Genomic DNA, 12,122 nt, shown 5'->3' with positions numbered 1-12,122 from the left:
TCGCCTCTGGTACTTTTGCCAATCACATTAAATCTGGGCCCTCTGGTTATCGACCCTTCAGCCAATTCACGACTGCGATGTGATCACCACAGATTAAACACAGTTTTATTTACACGGATCACCAATGAGCAATGGAGCAGGGTGCGCGACTTGTTACATCGGGTGCCAACATTGGGGAAATATGAGGAACGAGACTTCATTTAAACATGTGGAGGTTAAATGAATCAGCGTTACTGGGTTCAGCTATCGAGCCGTACAGCCCAGTAAGACCTCGGGTTCGATCCTCGATCTGTGCCGAGTTAGCAGATCTCAGCGAGGTCACCAGTGGGAGACGGCAGCTCGTCTCAGAGGCTCTGTGCTAGGGAGGTGGGGTGAAAAAAAATTCCAGGGGCCAGGCCCGTTGGGGCAAGCGGCCCGTCTGCGGGCGGGCGAACGATGATCGCATACAGCTGAGGGAGACGCATCTTCTGCCGTGTTTCCTATTGTTTTTGCTCTTTGATCACTGGATGCAACCTGTTGGGCCCCAGCATCCAGTGCTGAAAGATTGGCAGAGGGGGCAAAAGGCCAAGAGGGCCTGTGCCAATGCTCTCAAAAGTGTGGGCATGCACCCCCCACCCCACCATCAGTGAAATTAACTTTCCTGCCAAAATTACCAGCCACCTTTCTCCTGTTGTGGCTGGAGCCCCTCACCATCTCCCTCCAAGACACGTTATAGTCTGAATCCATGGTGCGAACCCCTCTATGTTCTTCTCTCCCTACTTAGTTTGGGTCAGTCCTATAAAGGGTCCACTTCCCCATCCCACATCTGAGAAAGGGTCTCTAACAACGACTTGCATTTATATAGCGCCGGTAACGTAGTAAAAACATCCCAAAGGTGCTTCACGGGAGCGATTATCGAACAAGGTTTGACAACCGAGCCGCATAAGATGACGTTAGGACAGGAGTCAAAGAGGCAGGTTTTAAGGAGCATCTTCAAAGGAGGAGAGAGTGGCGGAGGGGGTTAGGGAGGGAGATTCCAGAGCTTAGGGCCCAGGCAGCTGAAGGCACGGCCACCAATGGAGGGGGGCGAAGAGTGTGGGGGCTGCACGAGAAACAATCCATCATGTTTTCTCTTTTCAGATGCTGACTGGCTGGCCGTATATGTCCCGTGCACTGGGTGCCGTCGCCCAAGTGGCCATTCTTCATGTGCGAGATGAGATAGTGAGGATTGTTACTATTCGACCACATGGGCCCGGATGTATGCATGTTTGTTTATTTATTATGTATTATTGTTGCAGTCTGGTTTTGCTCTTGGAAGTCTGCTACGTTCCATTAATATTGGCCTCCTTCTTACTTCTGACAGCATTATTATGGCCACTGAGTTTAGCTGAGCATCTTTGCTTTATAGCATAGGAAGATTAATTCAAACACAAGATTATGACATTTGGCAAACGTTTTTCCCTCGCAAATAAAACGTAGAGTCTTGTTGTGCAGCCTTACACTAAGTTATAACACCCTATATATATTATACTGAGGGCATGGGATATCTGTCATTGCATTCACAGGACAGTAATTCACAGGCAGCCATTTAACATAGTACACAAAGATTAATGAATTTAACAATACCAGTGCTTTTATTGGCAATAACTTCTTCAGCATTTTGATCACTAGACAGAGTGGTGCACGGGCTCACAGGAAGCATGGCTTGTGGGACTGAAGCTGAGAAGACACTGGGTTATTTTACATGGCGAATTGTAGAGGCATCATCACCTTTATGTAACATGTTTCAACACTGTTACCGATCTGACACCTGGCGGAATGTCTTCGTAGATCAGTAAAATACGCCTCACCTCTCTCTCTTTCTCACAAGCACACCCCGACCCCCATAACCCCCTCCCCATACATGACCCCACCCACACATCCCCCACCCACCCCCCCGACACACACACTCTCCGACACCCAGCAGTTACAGAATGTGCCGAGGGGGGCTGCAACCCCTGAAAACATCAAACGTCTCGAAATGTTCATCTTACCCTTAGCTTCCTTCAGCTTTTTGCGCTCAGCCTCTCGTTCCGCTTTGGTCTGATTGCTTCTCACACCCAGGGCTCCAATGACCAGCCTTCTAGCAAGCATGGCGCTCGTCTGAGGTCGTTCCTTCGCAGGTAGGAGAAATTCTAAACAAACAAAAAGAGGTGGAAGAAGAAAGTTTTTTTTTAAACAAAAACATTCTGCATACGTCAAAGCTGAGAATTAGGTGTGCCAAATGGATGTTTCCCCCCTGACTGACAACACAAGCAGCATATTGATGGGGAACGAACAGTAACTCATAGATAACAGCTCGTTTAATACTAGTATATGACATGAATCAGTCATTCATGAAAGACAGACTTATGTAATAATACTGAGCGGCCTGCGGGTGGCGCTGTCCAGGGAGAGTATAAATACTCGGGCACGGGCCCAGCTTGCGCAGGACATTCTTAACAGGAACTAGTGAAGGACACAACTAGACCTCCATGTTGTAAAACAGTTGATTAAAGCTTTGTTTAACGCTTAGACCAAGTGCTTAGTAGTTTTCTTACATCAGTATACACATCAGTTATGACCACATTAAAACAATTACATTCCTTTTCAATTACATGGTTTTTGTAAATCACTTCATGAAACTTGTGAGAATTACTTTGGAAAACGCGATCTTATAATCTCTTTGTAGTACAGCAATATTTTATTGTTTCGAGGTCACTAAATCTGTCATGGTAATAGGCTAGAGTGTATTTGAAAAAGCAAGGATTCGTTTTGTACATTTTTTTCCCCGCTGCCTTTTAAAAAAAAAAATCAGTTTTGCTCGCTGATGTAAGAAAATTACTAGGTACTTGGTCTAAGCGTTAAACAAAACTTAAATCAACTGTTTTACAACATGGAGGTCTAGTTGTGTCCTTCACTAGTTCCTGTTAAGAATGTCCTGCACAAGCTGGGCCCATGCCCGAGTATTTATACTCTCCCTGGACAGCGCCACCCACAGGCCGCTCAGTATTATTTCATAAGTCTTTCGTTCATGAATGACTGATTCATGTCATTCGTTTTACTTCATGTTGCGTTATATCACACGGTCTGCTCTTGCTCGTCTCGCACAGCTTTGCTGAAGTTTGCAAAATAAAGATTTCACCCCGCCCCCCCTTTTTAAATGATTTAAATAAGCATTCACTTTTCTGAGGTAGGTAAAACGCAGGAGGGCACATACAAATTTATTCTCACCCTGCCCCTGGATAAATACATCTGCCATGCGTTATTCAACTAACCGGTTACAAATTGCCAAATCGGAAGCGACCTTTCAGCGCCAAATCATGGAGCAGTCTTCTCAAAGACCAGGTACAAATAATACAGGATCGGAGCAATTATCTGTGAACCCACACTTCACATAATAAATACTCAAATGGACCAGACTCTAGCTGTGTGCATCTATGAGCGGAATGTGGTGTGCGATTTTAAATTTAATGCAACAGACAGCAGTTTTTAATGAGGCAATATAACCAATTGCTAATTGTTATTTTCTGCTGTGGTCTGCAACAGTGCAGATTCAATATCCACCCTTGCCGATCACCAGTGCACTCTATGTATTATCTGCAGGATCAGTATTGCAGTATCTCAAAGCTGACTTTGATAGTAACTCCCAACCCTGTGACCTCAACCACCCGAGAATTGCAAGACAGCGAGGTCACGGGAACACAATCGACTCCAAGTCACACACCATCCTGGCGTGGGCATATAAACCGGTATTCCCTCACCCTCGCTGGGTCAAGATCCTGGAATTCCCTGCCTGAACGCCACCTCGGGAGCACAAGGATCAGAACAGTTCAAGGCAGCCCACCACCACCTTCTCAGGGCACCTAAGGATTAGTAAAAAACAGGGCCTCGCCAGCGATGCCCACGCCACGAGAACAAATGGAAAAATTAAATCTGCAACTGTGAACTTGTAACCAGGCAGTAATGCGGATGTTACATTAAAGCCAAAGGTTCGTGACGGGCACTAGCTTTTCAACTATAAAATTCTATTTTTTATTAATGCCTCACACAAATGTGAACTGCTGATTTGGGAGCAGTGGAATTATGGAGAAATAATTCAACTTCCGACACGGCGAAATACGTAAGCTACCTATCTTTCGGCACCAACTGTTGCCCTTGCAGTTCCAGTACACTAGAGAATCCTAATGTAATGCTCAATGACAGGATTATTACAGCACGGCCCACACAATAGAATCATGGCAGCTATGATTTCAAGAGTGGCTTGAAAAGTGCAGTTATCTTGATTATGAAACTCTTCTTTCTAACTGTTAATACATCAGGTTTTCTTAAAAAAGAAAAATCATGAATGCCGCAAATTCGAAATTAAAGCATCGTGCTAGAAGTGCGCATCTGTCGGCATCAGAAAGAGAAAGATGAGGTTAGCTTGTGAGTCTTTGCCAGAAATGTTAACCTATCTTTCAGTCGTCTCTGCTGTGAATGTCTAACTTTGACTAAGTTCAGGGCAATGAGAGGGGAGTCTATCATATAGCGAAAAGTGCTGAAAGCTGCACAGAGACGGTGAGGCTTGGCCCCATGGAACGATCCTTACAATTAAATCAAGGGATGATCAGATCAGAAGACAGGGAAGGTAGTTATTCCAAATTATTGTATTTCCAGCTCATTGTTTCCGTCAAGATCCAAATTCAAACACGGTTAATTCGGTCATCTATTGATACGTCAGCCGTGGCTCAGTGGGTAGCGCTCTCTCTCTCTCTCGCCTCGGAGTCAGAAGGTTGTGAGTTTCAGCCCCACTCCAGAGACTTGAGCACAAAAATCCAGGCTGACACTCCCAGTGCATTGCTGAGGGAGCGCTGCACTGTCGGAGGTGCTGTCTTTCGGATGAGACATTAAACCGAGGCCCCGCCTGCTCCCTCAAGTGGACATAAATGATCCCACAGCACTATTTCGAAGAAGAGCAGGGGAGTTCTCCCCAGTGTCCTGACCAATATTTATCCCTCAACCAACATCACTAAAAAAAAGAGATTATCTGTTCATTATCACATTGCTGTTTGTGGGAGCTTGCTGTGTGCAAATTGGCTGCCCCGTTTCCTACATTGCAACAGTGACTACACTTCAAAAGTACTTTGTTGGCTGTAAAACGCTTTGGGACGTCCTGAGGTCATGAAAGGGGCTGTAGAAATGCAGGTTCTTTCTTTATTGGACACACCCATCAACATTTCAATGCAATTTCATGTACAGTATTGCGATAGGGAGAGAAGGGTCTATGCACAGCAATCATTGCAGGTTTCATACTCACCAGTAATACCAGTCTTACCAAGTACTGCACTTAAGCACAAGACTGGTAGCATACTGTTTGCTCTAATATATTGCATACTATTCCTGTTCTCAGCACCCATGAGGATCGGTCTGCAAATTAGCAGTGTGTTTTTCAATGGACATTATACAATTCTGTGATGAGAGCGCGAGGGGCACCTCGAGAAGTGACAGAAATGCTGTTGCAAGGGAGATTATCGGCCACGCAGTAATCCATTGCTGAATATAGTTAAAAGCACTGGTGTCCCGCATCACTAGGTGTCACTGTGCAGGCTGAATACAGTTTATTGCACCTCTGCCCCGAATCACTAGGTGTCACTGTGCATAGTAACACCAGTCTCCATGAACCAATTTACAGCAGATGCTTGAAATCTGAAATAAAAACCGGAAATGCTGGCTATTCCGATGCTCTCGTGGCCGGCCTCTCACCTTGCACCCTCTGTAAGCTTGAGCTCATCCAGAACTCTGCTGACCATATCCTAACCCGCACCAAGTCCTGTTCACCCATCACCCCCTGTGCTCGCTCACCTACTTTGGCTCCTGGTCTGGCAATGCCTCGATTTTAAAATTCTCATCCTTTGTTTTCAAATTTCTCCCTGGCCTCACCCCTCCCTATCTCTGTAGCCTCCTCCAACCCTTCAAGCTCCTCCAATTCTGGCCTCTTGCGCATCCCTGATTATAATCGCTCCGCCATTGGTGGCCGTGCCTTCAGCTGCCTGGGGCCCTGAGCTCTGGAATTCCCTCCCTAAACCTCTCCAGCCTCGCTACCTCTCTCTCCTCCTTTAAGACGCTCCTTAAAACCTACCGCTGTCACCTGTCCTAATATCGCCGTACGTGGCTCGGTGTCAAATTTTGTTAGATAATGCTCCTGTGAAGCGCCTCGTGATGTTTTACTATGTTAAAAGCGCTGTATAAATGCAAGTTGTTGTTGTTGAAGCACTTAGCAAGGTCTGATGAAAGGCCATCGAGCTGAAACTTTATCCCTACCTTCCTCTCTCCACAGATGCTGATTGACATGCTGAGTGTTTCCAGCATTTTCTGTTTTGTTTTTCTCGACGTGCATACTGACTGACATGCTAGTTGCTAAAACATGCACGTACTTCAGAAGATGACAGTCTTTTCCCCCCCTGTCGGAATGTTAATGTATGCTGTTATTAATATTGTTTTAAAAGATAAACAAGGACTAAAGAACCATTGACACTCTTACTGGTTTGTTTTCAAATCTCATTAAATGTATGGGTGTTGCGGACCCCCGTCAAGCGGTTATTGATCGTGGTAGTACGAGGGAGCCAAACTAACACATACAGTTCAAGGTTAACAACCTCGATTAGAATCATAGAATGATACAGCACAGAGGGAGGCCATTCGGCCCAGTGTGCCCACTCTTTGGTAGAGCTCTCCAATGAATCCTACTCCCCTGCTCTTTCCCCGTAGTCCTGTAATTTTTTTCCCTTGTAACTGTGTTGGTAGTGTCAGATGAAATGTTGTTAGCGTGAGATGGGAGGGGGAGATGGGAGGAGGCTCGTGTGAAGCATCAACAATAGACCTGTTGGGCTGAGTGGCTTGTTTCTGTGTGCTATGAAATTCTATATACAGGAATCTCTTTTTTATCCGGCAACGACGGGACCGGCGTGGTGCCGGTTGATCAAAAATTCCGGATTACAGGGAGGTATACTTACCAAGGTACGAGAGCCCCGTACACGGCCACAGGTGCAGGAGCCCCGGTTACGCGGCACTTGTGCAGGAGTCCCGGTTACACGGTCACAGATCCAGGAGTCCCTGTTGCACAGCAACAGGTGCAGGAACCCCGGTTACACGGTCACAGATCCAGGAGTCTCTGTTGCACGGCAACAGGTGCAGGAACCCCGGTTACACGGCCACTAATATATAGTAAAACTTAAGAGAGATTTCCGGATATTTAGGTGCCAGTTAAAAGAGAGTTTCCTGTAATTCTATGTAACTCCATCCTTTTATTTTGTTCTTGCCGCCTCTCCTGAAGGTGCTGATTCTGATGGAGTTCTGTTCACCAGCGCTCCTGTGCCTCAGCCGCACTGAGACGCAAGGCCTACTGTGCGTGATATCAGAAAGATTGAAAAGAGAGTGAAAGAGAAGGCCAGGTATATCAGGACCTAATGATTCTGCGTTTAAAAAAATCTAAACGTTGCCAGAGGAAGGGCGGACTGGAGAAGGTAAGGAGTTCCAGTGTTTTAATGTCCTGGGGAAGAATGTGGCAAGAGTTGGAGTCTTTATGACGAGTCTTGATATCAATACAGAAGGAACGTAGAGAGGAAGACGAGTCTATAGGACAATGTAGCTGGTGCTTCAAAGGACCAAGGCAGGAATATTTCAGAAGACAACTGGCATCAATAGCAGCATCGATAAAATAGAGAAAGACGAGACAAGCCAGAACGTGATATAGGGAGGGAGGGAGAGAGAGCGAGAGAGAGCGCGAATGAGAGAAAGCGAGAATGAGCGAGAGCGAGACCGAGCGGGACTGAGCGAGAGAGAGCGAGAGAGAGCGAGAGCGGGAGCGAGAGAGAGAGCGGGAACGAGAGAGAGCGCGAATGAGAGAGAGAGAGAATGAGAGAGAGCGCGAATGAGAGAGAGAGAGCGAATGAGAGAGAGAGAGAGCGAATGAGAGAGAGAGTGGGAGAGGGAGAGGGAGGGGGAGAGGGAGAGGGAGGGGGGTGGGGGAAGGAGTGTGCAGCTGGAGAAGAGCGTGTAATCACCAATCAGTAAGAACAGGAACCCTGGGTCAGACTGAGTAACCCCTTGTCGCTAAGCCTGGGGTACTGAGGCCAATTTATCCTCATAATTGAAACCCATTTGCTCTTGCTGGTGTTCCTTTTTGTTCTGGTGCTGGGGAGGGGCGTTATGGTGGCCAAATACTGTACCGACACTCAACTAATTTAGTTAAAAAAAAATTAAAACGTGTATGCGGGGTCGGGCGGGGGGCAGAAGAAGAATCCAAGGGTCCGAAAACACGATGAAAAGACAAGAGCCCAAGCAGCTGCGGGACGGGGTGACGACACATTCGGGTTCTTTAGTGACAGCCCATAAAATGCAGACAAGCAGCAGAAACAAAATCTCGTGTCTGATAATTGCTGAACCTAACTTGTAAGTACAGCCTGATCAGCTATGAGTAACTACCGCTGCAGGGACCAGGCAGACCTGTGCCAGGAGAATGCGAGCTTCGCTTTACGTGCTTTCTTTTGACAAATGTGGGTCAGATTATTAAATTGTCTCTTTAATCAGCAAACTGTGAAAGCCTTAATTGACTGCAATTACGGTCCTTTTCTCACCTGCACAGCTTCTAGCCTTAACCTTCGATGATCTAGATGCTTGTGACAAAGGTCGAGTCTTCAGCATGGGATGCTTGGTACTGATCGCGTCACGTGCTATAGGGATTCGAGAAAACAACCATGATTAATTGCGTCTCGAGGAGCAGCAGTAAATACAGCAAAGCAAAGCGTTTCTATCCTAATTAACTTTATTGAGCACCCAGAGCTGGGTGGATTCCCAAGGTCAATAAACACACAGAGGAAAATATCAACAAAGGGTTGGCGTTCCGTTTGTAGAACATCGTAGCATGGAGGCAGCTCTGAGCACCCCAATGGAATTGGAGAGAGTGGGACAGAGTGACACTCCTGGCATCCCTCCCCAGGAAAGAACCGTCTTTCCACCTCTCGAACCCGGATTAGAATGCAACCAAGTCCAAAAAGGGGAAAGTCGCTGCCAACGTTCCCTCTAACTTGATAGCAAAATACTGCGGATGTTGGAAATCCGAAATAACAGAAAACGCTGGAGAAACTCAGTAGGCCAGGGCAGCATCCGTGGAGAGAGAAACAGAGTTAACGTTTCAGGTCGATGACCTTTCTTCAGCCTGTTCTGACGAAGGGTCTTCGACCTGAAACGTTGACTCGGTTTCTCTCTCCACAGATGCTGCTCTGGCCTGCTGAGTTTTTCCAGCGTTTTCTGTTGCTAGTTCCCTCTAACTTGTTTTTTGGGTGCGCGGTCCATCAAAAAGTTGGTGACCGGCCTGCACGGGTCCTCCAGACGTGGGAACATTGGTCTCTGCATATTCCAGCTGTTTAAAAAAGAATAATTTTTGTGTCGAAGGGCAGCTATTAATAGAAACAAAATGGAGAGGCAGGGCAAGATAAAAAGTCCTCCAACATCAAGTGAAATGATTTGGTGGGGTTTGGGGGCGGGTTAAAGCGAGACACAGCGCAGAACATGGAACAATACTTAAAGCTAGATAGTCAGAGAGATTCAGTACTCTTCCGAGTTTACAGTAACTGAACCAAAAGCTTTCAACGTCTCTGAACTCTGAACAATGGTGATTTGACCAGACCGGAACCGATTTGTGCATTTTCTTTTTTTTTACGAATGACCGTTTCGAAGAGGAAATGCAGTTTAACCCAAATCAACATCTCCCCCAGAATTTTTTTCCCCAGAAGAGCCAAGTGGTGCAAGTAAAATCAAAACCAGAGTTTAGAATGGAGCAAAGCAGTTTCGCCACAGGCTGCTTCGTGTCGTTATCGTAGGATAGCGAATCTATCATGGTGATGCGCACATTAGCTCAGAGGATACGAGGTTTTATAAAAAAAGAGGGAAATTATTCCATGCAATGCTCAATGAGATATTCTGTTGCCGAGATGAAGCGGTGTCTCTTAACAACAGCTTGCATTTATAGAGTGACGTAAGAAAACTACTAGGCACTTGGTCTAAGCGTTAAACAAAGCTTTAATCAACTGTTTTACAACATGGAGGTCTAGTTGTGTCCTTCACTAGTTCCTGTTAAGAATGTCCTGCGCAAGCTGGGCCCGTGCCCGAGTATTTATACTCTCCCTGGACAGCGCCACCCGTAGGCCGCTCAGTTGATTCATGTCAGGAGGTGTATACAAATTTTTTTTAAATTCATTCATGGGATGTGGGCGTCACTGGCAAGGCCAGCATTTGTTGCCCATCCCTAGTTGCCCTTGAGAAGGTGGTGGTGAGCCGCCTTCTTGAACCGCTGCAGTCCGTTTGGTGAAGGTGCTCCCACAGTGCTGTTAGGGAGGGAGTTCCAGGATTTTGACCCAGCGACGATGAAGGAATGGCTGATATACTTCTAAGTCAGGATGGTGTGTGACTTGGAGGGGAACTTGGAGGTGGGGGTGTTCCCATGCACCTGCTGCCCTTGTCCTTCTAGGTGGAAGAGGTCACGGGTTTGGGAGGTGCGGCCGAAGAAGCCTTGGGGGGGGGCCTTCTGAGGGGGGCCGAGATAGAGTGGATAGGAAGGACCTATTTCCCTTAGCCACCCGTAGACCGCTCAGTATTATTTCATAAGTCTTTCTTTCATGAATGACTGATTCATGTCATATAGCATCTTTAATGTAGTAAAACATCCCAAGGTGCTGCACAGGAGTATTATAAGACAAAAAATTTGACACAGAGCTACATAAGGAGAAATTAGGGCAGGTGACCAAAAGCTTGGTCAAAGAGGTAGGTTTTAAGGAGCATCTTAAAGGAGGAAAGAGAGGTAGAGAGGCAGAGAGGTTTAGGGAGGGAATTCCAGAGCTTAGGGCCCAGGCAACAGAAAGCACAGCCACCAATGGTTGAGCGATTATAATCAGGGATGCTCAAGAGGGCAGAATTAGAGGAGCACAGATAGCTCGGGGTGCTCGTGGGGCTGAAGGAGATTACTGAGATAGTGAGGGCGAGGCCATGGAGGGATTTGAAAACAAGGATGAGAATTTTGAAATCGAGGCATTGCTTAACCAGGAGCCAATGTAGGTCAGCAAGCACAGGGGTGAAAGGCCACAAAATCTAGTAAACACTGGGTGAGTTCACAGAGAGGCCAACTTGGAGATTGCAGGCGTTGTGGCTCCAGTATTTTATGGTGCTGGAGTTTATGTATGTGTGAAAGAGAGTGCCAGATGACTATGTACAATGGTCCATCTGGATACTAACATGCATGCATCAGTGCCACGCGAGCCTGTGTGCAGCCTAAGCAGATATATCCAAAATCCCGCATGCTAGGGTAAAACCTTTCCGATAAAAAGGCAAGCTGCTGTAAAGATTGATATCCTATTGTTTGAACAGTTGTGTTTAAATAGAGGATGTGGATGAGATTAGGGCAACTGGCTGGGAGGAGTTACTGAACCAGGCACTGTGAAGGAGCTGAATTAACATTAGCAGATACGGTTATTAACCCTACTGAGTTACATCTTCAGCTGCTGATGTCAATTTGTATTGTCCGGCTCAGTAGGCCCTCCCAGCTCATTCTCCAATGTCACCCATACGCACTGCTTTAAACAATGTAACAAAAAAAGCTGTATACTGTTTACTAATAGCGACAATTTCTCAGGAATATGAGGATATATTTTCTTCTTTTCAAGGTTAGAAAAAATGCAACACGAATATAAAGTGGAATATACTCCGACATAGATGAAAAACACACACACACACTATGTAGTAGGAATAGTCCTGCTCTAGTAACCCGGGGTGATTTCAGCTTAATGAGCAACCCCCGATGCTATCACTACGACGCCCTGAAATGCCAAGAGCTGACCATAAAGAAGAATACCCTCAGTCAACTAGTCCTGGGACTCAGTGAAGTAACTACTAACACTACTAACAATAACCAGCCCCAGGACAGTGACAGCGTAACACAAAGAATTCGACCCAACACAATCGTCGCTAAGCAAAAGGAAAAATATCTGACATATTGGGCAGAAACAACAAAAACCCAAAGCAAACTCAATTGCTACTTGGCCCTAAACAGACAATACAACATAGCTGATTACCTGACCGTGGTAAAGGAC

The 12,122-nt window shown here is 46.2% G+C and overlaps 1 protein-coding gene across 3 annotated transcripts in view; it reads right to left on the bottom strand.

Moving 5' to 3' along the window:
* r3hcc1l (R3H domain and coiled-coil containing 1-like) overlaps window positions 1-12,122 on the bottom strand; it is a 202,330-nt gene that overhangs the window by 24,098 nt on the left and 166,110 nt on the right. For 2 of the 3 annotated variants that reach the window (XM_085994255.1, XM_085994254.1), the window contains exons 5-6: window positions 8,616-8,711; window positions 2,013-2,153 (exon numbers count right to left, since the gene is read on the bottom strand). In XM_085994255.1, the coding sequence (XP_085850381.1) occupies window positions 2,013-2,153; window positions 8,616-8,711 (237 nt within the window). Of the gene's footprint in view, window positions 1-2,012; window positions 2,154-8,615; window positions 8,712-12,122 lie in introns of those variants that run through there. The other variant, XM_085994256.1, reaches the window with a different exon arrangement.

This window comes from Somniosus microcephalus, chromosome 8 (assembly GCF_052327205.1).
Source record: "Somniosus microcephalus isolate GS21.2 chromosome 8, FLI_Smic_1.0, whole genome shotgun sequence".
NCBI lineage: Eukaryota > Metazoa > Chordata > Chondrichthyes > Squaliformes > Somniosidae > Somniosus > Somniosus microcephalus.
Note: the sequence above shows the minus strand (reverse complement) of the source record. Positions and strands in the feature narration are given on the sequence as shown.